The sequence below is a fragment of the Rutidosis leptorrhynchoides genome, chromosome 3, assembly GCF_046630445.1.
Source record: "Rutidosis leptorrhynchoides isolate AG116_Rl617_1_P2 chromosome 3, CSIRO_AGI_Rlap_v1, whole genome shotgun sequence".
In the NCBI taxonomy this organism is placed as follows: Eukaryota; Viridiplantae; Streptophyta; class Magnoliopsida; order Asterales; family Asteraceae; genus Rutidosis; species Rutidosis leptorrhynchoides.
Genome location: NC_092335.1, coordinates 45,299,377 through 45,318,826, shown reverse-complemented (window position 1 = coordinate 45,318,826; position 19,450 = coordinate 45,299,377). Strand labels below are relative to the sequence as shown.

Below are 19,450 nucleotides of genomic sequence, written 5' to 3'. Positions count from 1 at the left end.
ATAGGCAGTGTACCTAATCGTAGAGTAGTGTAGTTTTTAGTAAGTCCGGTTCATTCCACAGGGAGATAGCTGAGTTTAACGCTATATTTTTAACAACTATATTTATATAAAATATATTTAATTATATATAGTAATATTATTATAAAAGGGGCTTTTTACCGTTTAATGATCGGTTTGTCGATTTTATATTTTAAGCGTAAAGATGAATGACGATAATATAAATGACAGAATTTAAATTGCGATAAAGTAAATTGCAGTAATTAAAATGACAGTAAATAAAGGTACGATGAAATATGAAATAAAAATATTATGCTTATTTAAACTTCCGTAATCATGATGTTTGACATGTTGATTTTAGTTTATTCTCATGGGTTAATTGTCCTTTGTTCTGAATTATTTTATATGCCCGTCTGGTTTTTGTCCATAACAGTCCATCAGTCATAAATATAAAGTGCGAGTGTCCTCGTCAAATTATCCTTATATCTAAAGTCAAATATTCCAACTAATTGGGGACTTAAACTGTAACAAGGTTTTAATACTTTGTTTAATAATTACACCAGATTATCGACTGCGTGTAACCCAAGGTTTTAATACTTTGTTATCAATTATGCCAAGTGTCCTTGTACATAATTTCACCCCTATTTTAATAATTCCATAGACTATTAATCCATTCCCGTGTCCGGTTAAATGAACGATTATTCGTACATATAAATATCCTGCCCATCGTGTCCGATCGAGTGTATGTGGTTATTTATAGGTACGTCCAATTGTAAATCTTTATATTAAAATTAACAAACTATCATTTAGTTAAACAAATATAAAGCCCATTAATAGTCCATAGTTTAATTTCCACAAGTGTCGTTCTTTTGTCCAAACCCCAATTATGGTACAAAGCCCAATTACCCAATTTTAATATTTTTAGCCCAACATCATGATTACTTCGTCTTAAATAAGCATAATAATAATTTAGCTACGAGACATTAAATTAAAAAGGAGAACATAACTTACATTGAGTATTTATCGCGTAGCTTTACACAGACAGAACTTCGACTTTAAAACCAGTAAAATAACCTTTACATAACCCAAACTAATCTAATATAAAACTAAACTAATATATATTATATATATACAAATATAATATATATATATATATATATATATATATATATATATATATATATATATATATATATATATATATATATATATATATATATATATATATTACAGAGGGAGTATTATTATTGTGGATGGTGTGTTCTTTTTCTGGCCAAAACTCGTTGCCTTTTATAGATGTGGTCTGATCCTGAGGCCCATGCGATCGCATGGGTTCTCAGTGTTAATCTCATGCGATCGCATGGCCATTCTGGCCATGCCCAATTGCTTTGTTTGCTAGCTAGTCGACGTTTTATTTAATATAATATATAATATATAAATAATTTATATAATTATTTAAATATTATATTATATTCTTGTGCATAGTAGACTCATAATTTTTAGTCCGTTGCGTCGGGCGTTGATAGTTGGCTCAGGTCCCGGTTCTGGATTTTCGAACGTCCTTTCGTATAATTTAATATCTTGTACTTTGCGTTCCGCAACTTGTACGCTTGTCATTTTTAGACGTTTCTAATCAATAAATTGAACCACTTGGATTGTATCTTGTACATTTGAGCTTTTTGGTCATTTGCGTCTTCAAATCGTCATTTTCGCCTTTTGTCTTCGCACTTATTTAATATAAACGATTACAACTTACAATAGGACAATTACAACTAAATAATTTACATATTGGGAGGATATTGCTACTAAATATATGTTCATTTGGAGCACTATCAATCATTTACGCGTATCGTTTATAACTTAAACGGATCGTGTAATGTGTTGGCAACATTACTGTAGCTCCATTACTTTCATTGTTTTCCTCGTTTACTGTATCAGAATAACAGAAAGGGGAAGATGCCGAGCAAAGCATGTATGTTGTGGGTTATGGTTGGATACATACAAAAACATAGTAAATGAGATGATGAGGGTTGTCTCGGTGGTTCGTTGGACAGGAACAATAAACAAAGGAAAATAAAATGTAATGGTAATAGTGGTGGGTTCGTGGTGGTTGTGATTTAGTCGTTTATGAGTAATCAAGAAGGTGAGTGGTGGCGTAAAAGTAACAGTAGTAGTAGCATAGTGACTCTTTTGGTGATGATGGTTGTGATGAAGCTTTAACCGAATAAAAAAAGTGACGGATGAAGACGGTGGTAGGGTGAAGGTGGAGGATGGGTGTTCGACAATTTGATAGGGTCTTGATGGTGTTCGATAGTTTCGAGTTTTGATGGTAGTGAATTGATTGAGCAAATTTAAAAGTAGAGAAGATAAAGTGATGGGTTTGATAGATGGTTAATGTATGTGTGTTTATGTGATTCCTTAACTCTGTATGCATTGATATAATGTATATATAACTTGGATATTTATATCTATATACTCCGTTATATTGTGAATAAACCAAAATATACACAGTAATAATTATAATATAATAATAATAATATAAAGCAACAATCATTTGAATTATAAGTGACACAGCGTAGCAGCCTCATAAGTTGGATTCTTCTTACCGACAGTTTTCACGGACTGTGTATCGTCCACTATTTGAAATCAGTGGCGGATAAAAGTCTTCAGAAAAATCCCAAACTTTCACAGTAATTATCTTTATTTATTTTGGTCATTATGGTATAAAATTCAATCATTAATTTATTAAATAAAATTTACCTCAACTGTCTCTCTCATTTATGGGTAAAATATAAAAAGTGTTAAAACTTAACAAATAGTTCCTAAATACATTTTTAATAAGCCTAAAATTTATAGAACTCACTTTCGGATCACCGTTTATTTTAAAATCCTATAAGTTCGAATTAAACTTCTCTAAATAATAATCGAAACGTCCAACGAGTATTACAATCATTAAATCATTATATTTAATATACACTATACATATATTTATATTTATTTTTATATGTATACACATTTATTTACAAATAATAGTTCGTGAATCGTCGAGAATGGTCGAAGGTCAATTGAATATATGAAACAGTTCAAAAGTTTTGAGACTCAACTTTACAGACGTTGCTTATCGTGTCAAAAAATACAATATCGTATCGAGAGTTTGGTTTAAAATTAGTCGAAATTTTTTCGGGTCATGACAGAATGCATGGAAGTTTTCATGGATGACTTTTCAGTCTTCGGTGATACTTTTGAAATATGTATAGTTAATCTTGAACGAATGCTTATTAGATGCGAACAATCAAATCTAGTTCTTAATTGGGAGAAATGCCATTTCATGGTTAAAGAAGGCATCGTTCTTGGTCATAAAATTTCAAAGGAAGGAATTGAAGTGGATAGAGCTAAAGTAGATGTAATTGCTAAACTTCCACATCCCACCAATGTTAGAGGAGTTAGGATTTTTCTAGGGCATGCCGGTTTTTACCGACGTTTCATAAAAGATTTTTCTAAAATTGCCACTCCTATGAATAAACTCCTAGAAAAGGATGCACCATTCATCTTTTCAGATGAATGCATCAAATCTTTTAATATTCTTAAAGAAAAACTCACTAATGCGCCGATCATGACAACTCCAAATTGGAATCTACCGTTTGAACTCATGTGCGATGCAAGTGATTTTGCAATGGGAGCCGTTTTAGGACAGAGGATTGAAAAACGATTTCAACATATTTATTACGCTAGTAAGACGTTACAAGGAGCACAAACGAATTACATAACTACTGAAAAAGAACTCCTTGCTATTGTCTTTGCTTTTGACAAATTTTGTTCATATTTCGTTCTAGCTAAAACTGTGGTCTATACCGACCATTCTGCTCTTAGATACCTATTTTCAAAACAAGATGCCAAACCAAGATTAATCCGTTGGATCTTACTCTTACAAGAGTTCGATATTGAAATCCGAGATAAAAAGGGAGCAGAAAATCTCGCCGCTGATCATCTTTCTCGTCTTGAAAATCCTGAATTAGAAGTTCTGAATGAACCAGCCATACAAGACAACTTTCCTGATTAATATTTATTGAAGATCGATTATAATGAAATTCCATGGTTTACAGACTATACAAACTACTTAGTATGTGGATTCCTTGAAAAAGGATTGTCGTACCAAAAACGAAAGAAATTCTTTAGTGATATAAAACACTATTTCTGGGAAGATCCACATTTGTTTAAAAGTTGTCCTGATGGAATAATACGCCAATGTGTATTCAGAGATGAAGCCAGTCAAATCTTAAACCATTGTTACACAGGACCAACAGGAGGGCATTATGGGCCTCAACTAACAGCAAGAAAAGTTTACGATGCTGAATTCTATTGGCCTACAATTTTCAAAGACGCACACCTTCTTTGCAAATCCTGTGATGCATGTCAAAGGTCTGGAAAAATAAGTCAACATGATGAAATGCCGCAAAATGTCATTCAAGTATGTGAAGTATTTGACATTTGTGGTATTGACTTTATGGGTCCATTTCCAAAATCTCATAATAATCTCTACATTCTCGTTGCCATTGATTATGTATCTAAATGGACGGAAGCACAAGCTCTCCCGACTAACGATGCACGAGTTGTAGTCAACTTTTTAAAACGTCTTTTTGCTAGGTTTGGAACACCGAAAGCTTTAATAAGTGATCGGGGTACTAATTTTTGTAACAATCAACTTGAGAAAGTTCTCAAAAGATATGGAGTAACTCATAAAATCTCAACCGCTTATCATCCACAAACAAGTGGACAAGTTGAAAATACCAACCGAGCTTTAAAACGTATTCTAGAGAAAACCGTAGGATCAAATCCGAAGGAATGGTCCATGAAATTGGAGGATGCACTCTGGGCTTTTAGAACAGCCTACAAAACTCCAATTGGAACCACACCTTTTAAACTCGTTTACAAAAAAGCATGTCATCTTCCAGTAGAAATTGAGCACAAAGCATTTTGGGCTTTGAAGACATGTAATCTTGATTTACATGAAGCCGGACGTCTACGGTTAAGTCAATTAAACGAATTAGAAGAATTAAGACATGAAGCATATGAAAATTCGTTAATCTATAAAGTAAGAACGAAGAAATGGCATGATAAAAGAATCAGAAGTTCAAAAGAATTTAAAGAAGGAGACAGAGTTCTTCTTTTCAATTCACGATTCAAGCTATTTCCTGGAAAATTGAAATCAAGATGGTCTGGACCATTCATAGTCAAAAGAGTTTTTCCATATGGAACAATAGAGTTAATAAATTCAAATGGGATTGAATTTAAAGTTAATGGTCACGGAGTTAAACATTACATAGATAGTCCAATGGAAGTTGAAGATGATGTTAATCACAATTTCGACACCACAGCTAACTAAGTGTGGGAAGGTTCGAATCTTTTTAGGGTAATATATATTTCTGTTAGAGTTAGATATTCTGTTTTCGTGTAGTTCTCGAGAATGGAATCCGAATGGTCTTTCCCTAGCAGACCCTAAAGAACTAGTCTTCTCCCTCCATTCTGAATTTTTATTTTTTTTAGGTTTTACGAGATGAAGAATTCCTTTGATCTGAACCATGGACTAATGCTACACGCTATGATTACTAAACGTAATAATGACACCCTTCCGAGTGAACTGGTATCATTCATAAGAAGCAAAATGGACGGAGTAAGAAAAGAACTCAGGAAAGATCATCATAAGATACATTTTGGAAAAGGAAAATTAAAATCCGCAAAAAAAAAAGAGCACGACACCTTGAAAGATGTTATAAATGCGGAAAATGGTCACATGAAGGTAAATGTTCAAATAATCAAACATATTCAAATACCGAATTTGTTACTCTATGCAGAGAATGACCGTTTATATGTTTAGAAGAAAAGATATTGAAGAATCGAGGTTACGCTTATGTAGCTATGGAGAACCAAATCACACGACTCTCCTATGAGTCGGCTAAAGCAGGTCTCTGAGAATTCTTTCTCATAGGTAAGTATGTACAGTTTTTATTTTTATTTTTATTGCTTTTAACCTTTTGATAATAAACGCTGAATCGTTCACTATAAAGTATTAAATTGGTATTAAATAAAATTAGGTATGCGTAACCGAAATTATTGATATCATACAAAAATTTATTACATCACTGCGAAATTTACCGTTTATTCTTAAGGTATAAATATCTTTAATCAATCAACCCAAAATATTTCAAAAATTCGTCAGGAGTAAAACTAGGTAATATAGCCGAAATTACTTTACCAAAAAGAGGGGCGTATATTTTTGATAATATTTGATTGAATAAAGTGGGATAAAAGACCAAAAAGATTTTTAATTTTAATTTTTACCATGTTTTTAAAATTAATATATAAATATTAAATTAATATTGTAAACTTTTTAAAATCAATATATTTAAATTTGTAAATATTTGAAAAAATAATATTTTTAATATAAGTTTGTATGTATAAAAACAAAAATATAATATAAGTTTGGTGTGAATTTTTAATTTTAATAATATGAATTTTTAATTTTATGCATTTTAAATTTATGTCTGGTGTGAATTTAAAAACAAAAATTTACTTTATTTCATTAAGTTAAAAATGTGATTTTTAAAATTCGTCGTGAGTTGAAAAATAGGTCGTTGAACCGAAATTGCTTTACCCAAGGGAGGGACGAGAATTTTTATTATCATTATTTTTAATCTTATTGAATTAAAGTATGCCAAAAATATTAAAAAAAAAAACTCAAAAATCTTTGCTTTTAAAACAACGCTTAAAACGTGACAAATTTTTAAAATTTTGTCGAGGGACGAACTAGGACAACGATCCGAAACGCCCTCATCCTAAAAGAAACAAAATTTTAATTTTTAATTAATTATATGTTTTATTAGGAATGGTTTTTATATATATATATATAAAAAAAAAGGACCCCATGCGATCGCATGGGGTTTTGCCTTAATTTCCATGCGATCGCATGGAGGAGGAAAACTGGTCAGGAACAAATACCAGTGAGCTGTTCTGTCTCTTCCACAAACACACACACAACACACGAACATACTCCAAAATACACTCAAAATTCGCAATTTTTAACCAAAATCAACCAAATTTCTTGCTATAATCCGCTCTAATTATGAAATTGTTCAGAAGCTTTTCAAAGAAGTTAAAGATTTCACCCCTAAACCTCTTTAAATTTGATTTTTAGTGTTCTTGAGCTATAATTTTCCTAATTTGATTTTGTTAATTTCCAGTGTAATTAGAGTTAAATTGTTAGTATATTATGCATGTATAACCTAGATTGACGCTATTTAACATGATTTGAAGCCAAAAACTTCAAAAATTTTAGAAATCTAGGGTTTGTGTTCTTGAACAATTTGGGGCTTTTTGATATAAACAGGTTATGGCCGATTTTTTTCATGAATTATTGCTAAATTAAGTAGTGTAACATGTTTAGGTAGCTAAATGATCCAAACTTTGATCCTAAACATGATTTTTGAGAATTAAAGTGGACTTTTTAGGTATAAAATTCATGAACTAGATTAAATTGATGTAAATGCCATTTGAAACTTGTTTAATTGCTAGTAATGGTTATTTTAACATGTTATTTGAGTTAAATGCTTATGAACTTTGTAAACATTTTCATAAATGCTTATTTGAAAAAGAGTAGAATTGTTAAAATTGTGAAATGTGTATAAGTTTAATTTTGATTAAACATGTTATTGTAATTGTGATAATTTGTTATTTTGCTAACACTAATGCATATTTGGATGCACAAATTTTGTGTTTAATTTGTTTTGCAGAGATTTACTGATACTGATGGTGCATCATCATCATCTAGACAACCTGCTCCAGAACCTGAACCAGAAATGCAATATGAACAGAGCAACAACAGGAACAACAACAACAACCTAATCAACACGTACCATATTATGATCCGTAACAAGAATATATTAATGCCTACGTAATTTTTCCGATTCATCCGATTGTAGAACACCCAACGATTCATGAAGTACAGTTGCATCCCAATCTAAGATTTGATCGAAGTTGGAGAGATTACCCGACATATCAAAGTAACAAATTCAAACTGGTAACGAAAAATGTAGAAGTGCCGAGGGTAATTGATTGGGAGCCTTTGGAAAGGGTCCAACTAGTTAACTCAGTTAGACTGCATCTGATCCAAAGGTATGGCAGCTCTTCTTTTCCCGATTAGGAACGTTTATTCACCATTCGTAGGCCTGTATATAAGGAATGGTGTGTTGAGCTTATGAGTACTATAGCGTTAAATGCAGATGTAGATAGATTAGATGATAGAAGTTTTCTTAGATTTATACTTGGCCGTAGGATGTACAGGATGTCCATGCTGGACATGGTCAGGGCTTTACAGATTTACACTCCTAGTGAATTACTACTACCTGATTGTATGAATTTGATTTATCATGGTGAAAGGGTAGATAGGAATTTTGACGCGAATGCCGTCTGGAGGCGTATGTCAAATTATAATGTTTTTTCGCTAGGAGGAAGACACTCCTACTTAGATATTAACAAAGCAGAGCTACGTATTATACATAGATTTTTAGCTAATTCGATTACACAAAGAGGTAAAAATAAGGAGAAGATGACCTTACATGACTTATTTTACCTTAAGTGTATTCGAAACAATAGAAGCTTTGTTAATATTCCCTACTGTGTTGGTTTTTATCTGTTCAAAGTGGTAGCCGGAATACATGAAGGGGGAATAATAGGAGGAGGTATTTTTGTTACTCTCATTGGAGAGTATTTGGGTGTAGATAGGGATCAAGGGGGTCCACTTATGGTATGTAGGGAATAGGATGATACTTTAGGATTGAAGGTCTATCAGGGTGCTAAGGTATTGAAGAGCAGACGCAATCAGGCAGTACCATATGTTGGTCGTCATCCACAGGTAGAGAGAGGTTCAGATGAGGAAATGGAGGAAGCAGATGACATTAGGGATGTCATTAGGGAGGCTATGACTGACGTCTACCAGCGTATAGATGAGGTAGAAATGACAAACCAGGATAGACATAGTCGATACGAGCAGTGGCAAGCCTGGAATGAGTACGAGAATTCCAGGCAACGAAAGCATGATAGATGGAATTATCATCAGCATCAGATCATGAGCCAGCTATCACCTCAGGATCACTACGTACTGAACCGACCTGCTTACTATCCTCCACACCAGCCCGATATGCGACCACCATTTACTCTCTACGACCCTAACCAGGCATATCAGTACACCTATAACCAACCATGGAACCCGCCCGACGACATGAACTGGAACCCCTATCCAGATTGATATAGTTCCGTTGGTTATTTCTATGATTTTTATCTTTTTATTATTTTTATTTATTTATGTTTAAACATATTATATTGTGATACTTTTATGTAAGTTTTAACATTTTTATTATTTTGTACTAATATTTCATATTTGATTTGAAAGTGGGATGTTAAGTCCCATTTCAAATTACCATGCATTTTATTATTTGTATGTATGTTGTCAATTGTACACAACAGGGTAAAACAGCGCATTTTCAAAGACTGGCATTAAGTTCAGCAAAAGCTACTAATTTTAACGACAAAATGAAAAACAAATGTGATGTAACAACAAGACGGAATGAACAAATGATGTGCACCATTTATCATTCAACAAACAAACGCCAATATGTTTGGAAACTTTGGTAAAATTTAATCATTTTTCTACGCTAATCACCCTCAATAATTTAAATTGTTACTGATTTCTTGCAAATGAGGGCATTGCAAGATCATAAGTGTGGGAAGGGGTTAAATTCTTTCGAATTTTTAAAATTTTTTAACTTATACACTTGGTTATCATTAAAAATACTAGTAATGCAGTAGTTGTATTAGAATCTAGTGCTCTCTGATAATAAAGAACAGCCCTAGTCTTATATACTGACTACCCAATTCTAGTAAAATTTTTTAAAATTTTCAAATAAATGAATTCAAAATCATGTTTATACATATTTATGAACAATAAAACTAGGTGTTAATACCGAAATTATTGTTACCTCGAAAAGGACATAAATTGAGAAACAACCCAAAATGTTAGAATTCATTTAAAATGGAATAGAGGACAATAAAAAGGCAAAGAAAGGAAAATAAAAGCCAAGTGTGGGAAAATTTACCAAGTTATTTAAAACATATATCACATATTTTTGTACAAATAATTGAAGATACTTTTGTTTTGGACAAAATTAACCGTTTTACCCGGTAAATTGTAATATATTTGAAAGAAAAATAGATCTACACGATGAATCAATTTCATCATTAAAAGGAAGTAAAGTCTTCTGAAAAAGAAACGCGCTTCTTGATTTAGGTCAGGAAGTTGTCGTCCAGGCCAGTTGTAGAGTCTACGAAAAACCTTGAAAAGTTTTCTCGAAAATCAGCTGGAAATCCACGGACCTCAGCATCAAACAGGGTCGCCAAGTGGTCAGACTTATCCTAACCATGAGAGGATCTGTCTCGTAAAATGGGGAGGGCGCCGTGAAAATTAGCTTGATAAGACTAATGAATCAGATCTCCAGAAAGGATAATCTCCTTAAAGATCAAAAATCCGCTTTTAAGACTGATATTACTCAATCCTTGAGATTGATTTTTAAAGATTGAGAATTACAAACTCATGGAATTCGATGATATCTAAACTCGAGCTTGAACGAGAAAATATTTTGATCAAACTACAAACCGATTTGTTTTCTGAAAACCCATTTTTAATGCGTTCATTACCATTGAACGTAAAATCCTAGGAATTCACCTGGAATTCATTAGGTCACCTGAACCAAATCGGGTGTCAACCGTAAGAACGGTGGTTGCATAGCATGGTCAAAGACAGGACCTTGTGCCAGACCGAAAAAACTATAGGGTGAGCTTTACTATTGCTCCAACAAAGGATAGTAATTGCATCCGACACGATATAGACCATAATTAAAAGCATGTCACGGGACATTGCCTTAACAGTTGCTTGTTCAACGCTTTCCTTTACAACCGGACGGTAGTTTACCGAAAGGTAATATACGGAGCAAGTATACTGGACGTGTTGCTTTCCCAATACAAGGTTAGCAAGTGGGTGACACAAAACCGCAAGTTTTGAGCTAAAATTTTCAAATCTGAAACCCACCAAACCCACAAAAACAATTTGCAAACATCGGTGAAGGGTTATTCCGAAAAACTTATCTAGGTTAAAAGCTAGATTTAATTTTCAAAAGATCAAATGTTTTCATAAAGATCCAATTTCCTAAAGGATCTAAATTTTTATACTCATGTGAGACTGTAAACTACATCGTTACTACCATTGTTCATACCGCCGTATTAAAATTACTGATGTACAAAGTGTGAAGAATAAAGAAGTGATTCTTGTATTTTTAATTCAAGACTATATTTCTTGAGGACAAGCAACGCTCAAGTGTGGGAATATTTGATAATGCTAAAAACGAACATATATTTCATAGCATTATCCCTCAAGAAAGACAAGCTTTTAGTTGCAATTGTTCTATTTACAAGTGATATTCGTTTAAATAATAAAAGGTGAAGACAAAAGACAGATTCGACGATTTGAAGACGCAAATGACCAAAAAGATAAAAAGTACAAAGTACAATCAAAGTGGTTCAAATTATTGATGAGAAACGTCTCAAAATTACAAGAATACAAGACGCAAAACGCAAAGTACAAGATATTAAATTGTACGCAAGGACGTTCGAAAATTTGGAACCGGGACTAGAGTCAACTCTCAACGCTCGACGCAACGGACTAAAAATTACAAGTCAGCTATGCACATAAATATAATATAATATATAAATAATTCTTAAAATTATATATATATTATATTTTAAATTAAAAACCGTCGGCAAACTAGGTGACAAACGTATGTGAGCTGGAATCCCAGGCCATGCGATCGCATGGCCAGGAAGTAGAAAAATCATGCGGTCGCATGACCCCAATTGTCAGGCCACATCTATAAATTTCGCAGTTTTAGTCGAACAAAAACACATCTTTTTCTCTTCTTTCCTCTTACGTAAAAATAAATATATATTTTAATTTTAATTTTAATTTTAATAATAAGGGTATGTTAGCGAATGTTGTAAGGGTGTAAGTCGAAATTCTGTCCGTGTAATACTACGCTATTATTAATCATTGTAAGTTATGTTCAACCTTTTTAAATTAATGTCTCGTAGCTAAGTTATTATTATGCTTATTTAAGCCAGAGTAATCATGATGTTGGGCTAAAATATTAAGACGGGGTAATTGGACTTTGTACCATAATTGGGGTTTGGACAAAAGAACGACACTTGTGGAAATTAGACTATGGGCTATTAATGGGCTTTATATTTGTTTAATTGAATGATAGTTCGTTAATTTAATATAAATATTTACAATTGGACGTACCTATAAATAACCACATACACTCGATCGGACACGATGGGCGGGATATTTATAAGTACTAATAATCGTTCATTTAACCAGACACGGGAATGAATTAATAGTTAATGGACTTATTAAAACAGGGGTGAATTACATACAAGGACACTTGGTGTAATTATAGTTTAAGTCCCCAATTAGTTGGAATATTTGACTTCGGATATAAGAATAATTTGACGAGGACACTCGCACTTTATATTTATGACTGATGGACTGTTATGGACAAAAACCAGACTGGCATATTGAATAATCCAGGACAAAGGACAATTAACCCATGGTAATAAACTAAAATCAACACGTCAAACATCATGATTACGGAAGTTTAAATAAGCATAATTCCTTTATTTTATATTTAATTGCACTTTTAATTATCGTCATTTTATTTATCGCAATTTCATTATTGTTATTTACTTTACGCTTTAAATTAAGTCTTTTATATTTTTAATATTTTACATTAGGTTTTAACTGCGACTAAAGTTTTAAAATCGACAAACCGGTCATTAAACGGTAAAAACCCCCTTTTTTATAATAAAACTACTTATTTATATATATATATATATATATATATATATATATATATATATATATATATATATATTTATACAAATATAGTTTTAAAAATATAGCATTAAACTTGGCTAGCTCCCTGTGGAACGAACCAGACTTACTAAAAACTACACTACTGTACGATTAGGTACACTGCCTATAAGTGTTGTAGCAAGGTTTAGGTATTTCCATTCTATAAATAAATAAATAACTTATGTAAAATTGCATCGTATTTAATAGTATTTTGTAGTAAAAATTAATAGTATTTTATACCCCTTCGCTTTAACATCATAATGTTTTTGAAGTAGTGTTTGGGAACTGAAGCATGAGTTAGTATAATATAATGACACCTGATCAACATGATTATATTACAGTAAGTCATGCTGAGTTTCTAATGGAACGTGATAAAGGTTCACAGATCATACCCTCATCATGAACCATGTTACATAACTCTTTCATTCTATATAATCTCTAAAAATATCAAGAAAATATTTTTCTTGATGATTCGGTCTTTTTCGTGAATTCTGGTAATTTAACAAATCAAGATCGTGCTATTACCATTTCTTTCTTAGAACATTAGTTATGTTCATCTGAAACTTCATACATTAGTTATGTTCATCTGAAACTTCATACCTACGAATTCTGGACCATTATTTGCTTGACTTAAGGTTGGGAAGAGAAAATGAAAGCAAGAATCTCCGAAATATAATGGAAAATATAAAGCCCGATAACAACCCCGAAACTACGAACCGTGTATATCAATGCGTATAGCAATATAAAGACATAAGAGAATGAAAAACACTATAACCCCAAGGTAATAGTAGAATAAAATAACTTTCTCTGGTGGTAGATGAAAAAGAAGAATGACAGATATGAAAGTTAGGAGTATATCAATAATCAGAACTGGATGAAGCATTTTCACAATCTTTTGGAAGTATGAAATAAGGGAGAAGATTATAGGAGTGGTGAAAATAAATGAAACGGAAGAGGTCAATTTATAGCGAAATATCAGACATAGCAATCGAGGCAGATTACACATTTAATCAAAGGAAATCTTAATTTCCTTAAATTCCGAAGAATCAAATCTTATTTAGATTATGAAAATTTTCTATTCCTTAAATTCCGAAAATCAATCATTACTACGTCAAGAGTTAAAACGAATCTCTATTTCCTCATTTCACTCTTTTACGATAATTTCTCTCATACGCTTCGAGTAATTGGATTGTTTTATCCATATTATTCAACGGTGATAAAACTCTAATTATCAACTCATATTCATCATGAAAACATTTTTATAGTTAGCCATGACGACCTCACTCAAATTTTGGGATGAAATTTCTTTAAGGGGTAGGTACTGTGACGACCCGGAAATTTCTGACCAAATTTAAACTTTATCTTTAAATGATTTAATGTTTTCGACATGATAAGCAAAGTTTGTAATGTTGAGTCTCAAGTTTTGGAACTATATTCATGTAATCAATTATTCTTTGACTATTCTCGACGATTCACGAACAATATATATATATATATATATATATATATATATATATATATATATATATATATATATATATATATATGATTTCAAGTTATTTAGTAAACGATATTAACATTCGATTATTGATTCGATTAATATTTAGATAAGTTAACTAAAACGTTTAAGATGAACCAGTAAAATACTAATTTGCTACAGTATTTTAGAATTGCTACAGTACCCGAAAAGCTACAGTGTTTTCGAAAATCACTATTTGCTACAGTAAAAAACTTTGCTACAGTAAAACACTATTTCAAAATGAAAATGTATATATTATATATATGTAAAAAATAGCGAGATAATGATTTATAGAAGTAAATGACCAAAACACTCGAAAGTTTAAGATATACTTTGAGAGATATGGTTTATGGATAATTTAAGACTATATTTTGACAAAGGTACGATTCACGAAACGTAAAGTACAAGTTTTCTCAGTATACGAAAGGACGTTCGAAAAATCGGAACCGGGACATAATTCGAGTGACGACGTACGACTTATCGAAACGAAAATTACAAGTCAACTATGCACGTGAATTTAATATAATATATAATTAATTATATAAATTATATATTAATATAAAAATATGTCGACAAACTAGAAGTTAAACGAATGTGAGCTGGATCAGAGGGCCATGCGATCGTATGGCCATGATGCCCAAAAACCATGTGATCGCATGGAGGGCTGGGACAGGCCAAGTGCTATAAATTCGATCGAATTCTTTGTTTTGTTTGCTCATTCACTCCTCTCTATCTCCGTATATATATTTATTATTATTATTATTATTATTATTATTATTATTATTATTATTATTATTATTATTATTATTATTATTATTATTATTATTATTATTATTATTATTATCATTATTATTATTATTATTATTATTATTATTAAGATTAATATTATTATTATTAATCTTATTATTATTAGTAGTAGTATTATACATAAAATACTACGACGAGGTTATGAGCGTGTCACTTTCAAAATGGGTTTTCGAGTGGGATAGAGATAAGGAAACTATGGGTTATAGCTATGGAGGTTATGGGTAATGCTCATGGGTATTGTTCACAAGTCAAACCTAGTATTTATCATCTCCGTTGCGTCTACGTACTTTCCTGCAATATTGAATCACAATATTGATACGTGAGCATTCATATCTTATCTTTTATATATTAATTGTGTATCCATGTCTAGTGCTCGAGTATATATATTTATGCATGCTTGTATGCTAAATTTTGTCGTTAAACAGTTTATAATGAATCACGAATTAAATACATATATTACTGGTAAAAGGTATATGATATACATGTTTTTGGAAAGCTGGCGAAAAATCAATAACTTTTCATTTAGAAATCGCGTAATTTCGATGAACGAATTAAAAGATATGGTCAACTGAATTATGATTGACGTTAATTGGAATTGCTTTTGAATCTGCAATTAATATTTAAACAACTTGTTTGTAAGATTGATAAATTGGATTTTTGAATATTACCAACCGAGTAAATGAATCCTTATATAAGGCACATCTTGTTTTGTTGAACTATTGTCAAAATTGACTTTTTGAAACGACTTTGGATAACTTTTGTATGTCGATCTTGAGCATTAGGATTGTGATACACTATGACCTGACATAGCTTGCTAGACATGTATTGACCAACATATGTTCTCTAGGTTGAGATCTACGATTATTTTGCATTACGAATTTCGGTCACATTTCAGTGGATGACCTTATATGCTGCTAAGGTGAGTTTCATTTGCTCTCTTTTTAATTGCTTTTGCAATCTATATTTTTAGGCTGAGAATACATGCACTTTATTTTAAACGCAATGGATACAAGTACATACTAAATTCTACACCGAGTTTGAACCGAAAATTCCTTAGCTTTGGTAACTAGTAACTGCCAATTATAAGAACTGGTGGGCGCGAGTAGTAGTATATGGATCCATAGGGCTTGATATCCCCGTCTGAGCTAGAGCACTAGCCTTTTAACGGACGTATGCTATTTGAGAAGCGTACACGTTGATTTGCGTGTATTATTAAGATGATTATACAAAGGGTATAAATTATATATACGTTAAGTTTAGTTACCAGGGTGCTCAATTTCGTAGAATATTTTGATAAACGTTTCTGGATGAAACAACTGAAATTTTGTGATCCACCTTTATGTACAGATTATGCAAAACATTAAAACTATGAACTCACCAACCTTTGTGTTAACACTTGTTAGCATGTTTATTCTCAGGTTCCCTAGAAGTCTTCCGCTGTTTGCTTATATGTTAGACAAGCTATGTGCATAGAGTCTTACATGGCATATTTTTCAAGGAAACGTTGTATTCACCAAATCATCACCATGTATCTTATTTTGACTGCATTGTCAACGGAAGTACTATTGTAAACTATTATATTACGGTGATTGTCTATATGTAGAAATCATCAGATGTCAAAAACCTTTGATTTAAATATTCATTTATGGTGTGCCTTTTCAAAAGAATGAAATATTTACAAAACATATCATATAGAGGTCAAATACCTCGCAATGAAATCGATGAATGACATGTTCGTCCATATGGATTTGGAGCGATCGTCACAATTCCTATCACATTACGCTAATCGATACTGCTATAATTGCTACAGGTATATGGCAATACATAAAGAGAATGACGCTCAGAGTTAATTGGCACCTTCGTTTACACCATCGTTGACACCAAAAGGCAAACCTATTGAAGAGTGGTTTCAGGATGTTATTTGTGTTGGATGTGGGGACTTATCAATTAATATTGTTATTACTATCCTTTATATTTTTAAAAAATATATATACTCATGTATACGTAATTATGCATTAACTTATACAATTTTTGTTACTAACATATACTGTTGATTCTTTGTCTACTTTGTAGGAAGGTGTCTTTGTTGTAGAAGCAGAGATCATTGCTGTTGAACCGGACGAGACGTGGTCATATATCGCATGTAAGAAATGTCACACGAAAGAACCACCAACATCGAAGGATGTCGATTTTACACTTGACATAGACCAACAACTATTATTGAAGCGTAGATGCAAAGACCGTGGTCAAAATCCACAAGTTGCACTAAGGTATTTGAAATGCATGAAACATAATTGTTAACACTATGTATTTTGATCATAAGATAATATTCATAATGTTATGTCAAGTTTATAACATCTATTACACAATACACAGGTTCAAGGTTAGTGTCCGTGTAGCAGACGATACCGGGGTAGCAACATTCACTCTTTTTGAATCTCTGGTGAAGAAATATGTTACCAAGTCTGCTTATGAGATAAAAAAATTCTTTACCTGAAGATGAGGATCAACCCGTGAAATTAGAAGCATTAGTCAGTAATACTCTTCTGTTCAAGGTGGAAATTAATGGTAACAACAAAAAGTACACACAATCTAAGTATACAGTCAAAGAGGCATCGACTGATGACGTATTTGTTGAGAAATTTCCGTGAACAGTTCAAGGTAATCAACACATCACCTTAACAATTATGTTGTGTGAACAAATTAAAAAAACAACCATTTACTATTCTTCATTTGTTTATAGTAATTAACAATTATTTTGCCTTTTTTCGTTCACAGCTTGACAGGAAAAAAATCAAACAGATGAAACTTGAAGCTGAGATGTCTGATCTGTCATTTTCAACAAAAGTACAAATATTTACTCCATCAGTGTTTATCCACTCATCATAAAAATATAGTAGACAATCGGTTTGAAACTTCATTGCCACTAACAAATTTCATCTGTTAATCTCCATTACAGTGTGGTTCTTCAAGCATGTTGTCTAAGGATAAACACACGGTGGACCTTACAAGCAGCACCAGATACACCCCTCCAAAGTTTCCTTTGGACAAAAGTTCTTGTCAGTTTTATCAATTTAGGGATTATTCTCGAATCATATTTCGATGTTGTTACGCTTTTTCTATACATTAACATTGTTTTAAAACCAAAATGCTATTTGGAATAACACTGTCATCGAACAATAATTTCATCAGTTGCAGGATCATAATCATAATATAGTCTGTTCATAAATGTTTCTCTAACTTTGGTCATCTGCCAATCTTTTCTAAGTTAAAGTACATAATTTGTTTCCCCAAACATTACCTACAACATATAAAAACAGATGTACATTTTTCCTAAACTATAACTAATCAGACATAAGAATAATTATAAACAATTACCTGTTGCTTACTTTTATTATTCCTTATCAAAATAAATATGGGCCAAAATTATGTAATAATTCAAATAATTTTCACATAATTCGCAATTTATACATGGGGTTTTTAACAGTTTAACTTAGTGATCCAAATAGTTAACTAACGTAGACCAAAATCGATCAGGCCCATCAAACCAACAATGGTTGAACCGATCTAATATCCAATCCATCGGTTGAAACACACTCGCCTCTTTAAGTTAGGTGAGAAGTCACAATCATCGGCATATCTTTCTCTTCACCCCAACTTGCTCTCTCCAATCCATGTACATACTTCCATCGACTTATGTGAAACCCTTTTGTACTCTACACGCAAGTTCATCTCATCTTTTTGTAAGTTGCAGTCAATTTTTGATCTTATTTCCATTAAGCTTATTTTATAGCTTTTTTATTAGGGCCCGCCGTGCAACGCACGGGCTCTTAAAAGCTAGTAGTAATATATATCAACCAAAGGTTCTGGTGTCGTACATTCCCGATATTCACCCAAAAACGACAATAGTGAAAATTCAACATAATTACAAAACAACCCCCACACAATGTTAAAATGACAACTTTTCAAGGGTTAAAAACGTAAAATCATTATTTTAATAAAAAAAAACTTAAACAAACTCCACCCAAATATTCAACCGGTTATATCTTCCCGCTCGATACGCGTTAAATTTTTCCGACTTCACCATACAACTCGAAATAATTTTACGAACA

General features: G+C 32.0%; 1 protein-coding gene across 1 annotated transcript in view; it reads left to right on the top strand.

Moving 5' to 3' along the window:
- Positions 1-19,172, top strand: part of LOC139899932 (uncharacterized) — a 45,149-nt gene extending 25,977 nt beyond the window's left edge. Inside the window, exons 7-13 of the mRNA XM_071882757.1 lie at positions 17,149-17,155; positions 17,412-17,608; positions 17,715-17,781; positions 17,894-17,965; positions 18,117-18,185; positions 18,298-18,397; positions 19,144-19,172. Coding sequence (XP_071738858.1) covers positions 17,149-17,155; positions 17,412-17,608; positions 17,715-17,781; positions 17,894-17,965; positions 18,117-18,185; positions 18,298-18,397; positions 19,144-19,172 — 541 coding nt within the window. The remainder of the gene's footprint in view (positions 1-17,148; positions 17,156-17,411; positions 17,609-17,714; positions 17,782-17,893; positions 17,966-18,116; positions 18,186-18,297; positions 18,398-19,143) is intronic.
- Positions 19,173-19,450: the final 278 nt, after the last annotated feature.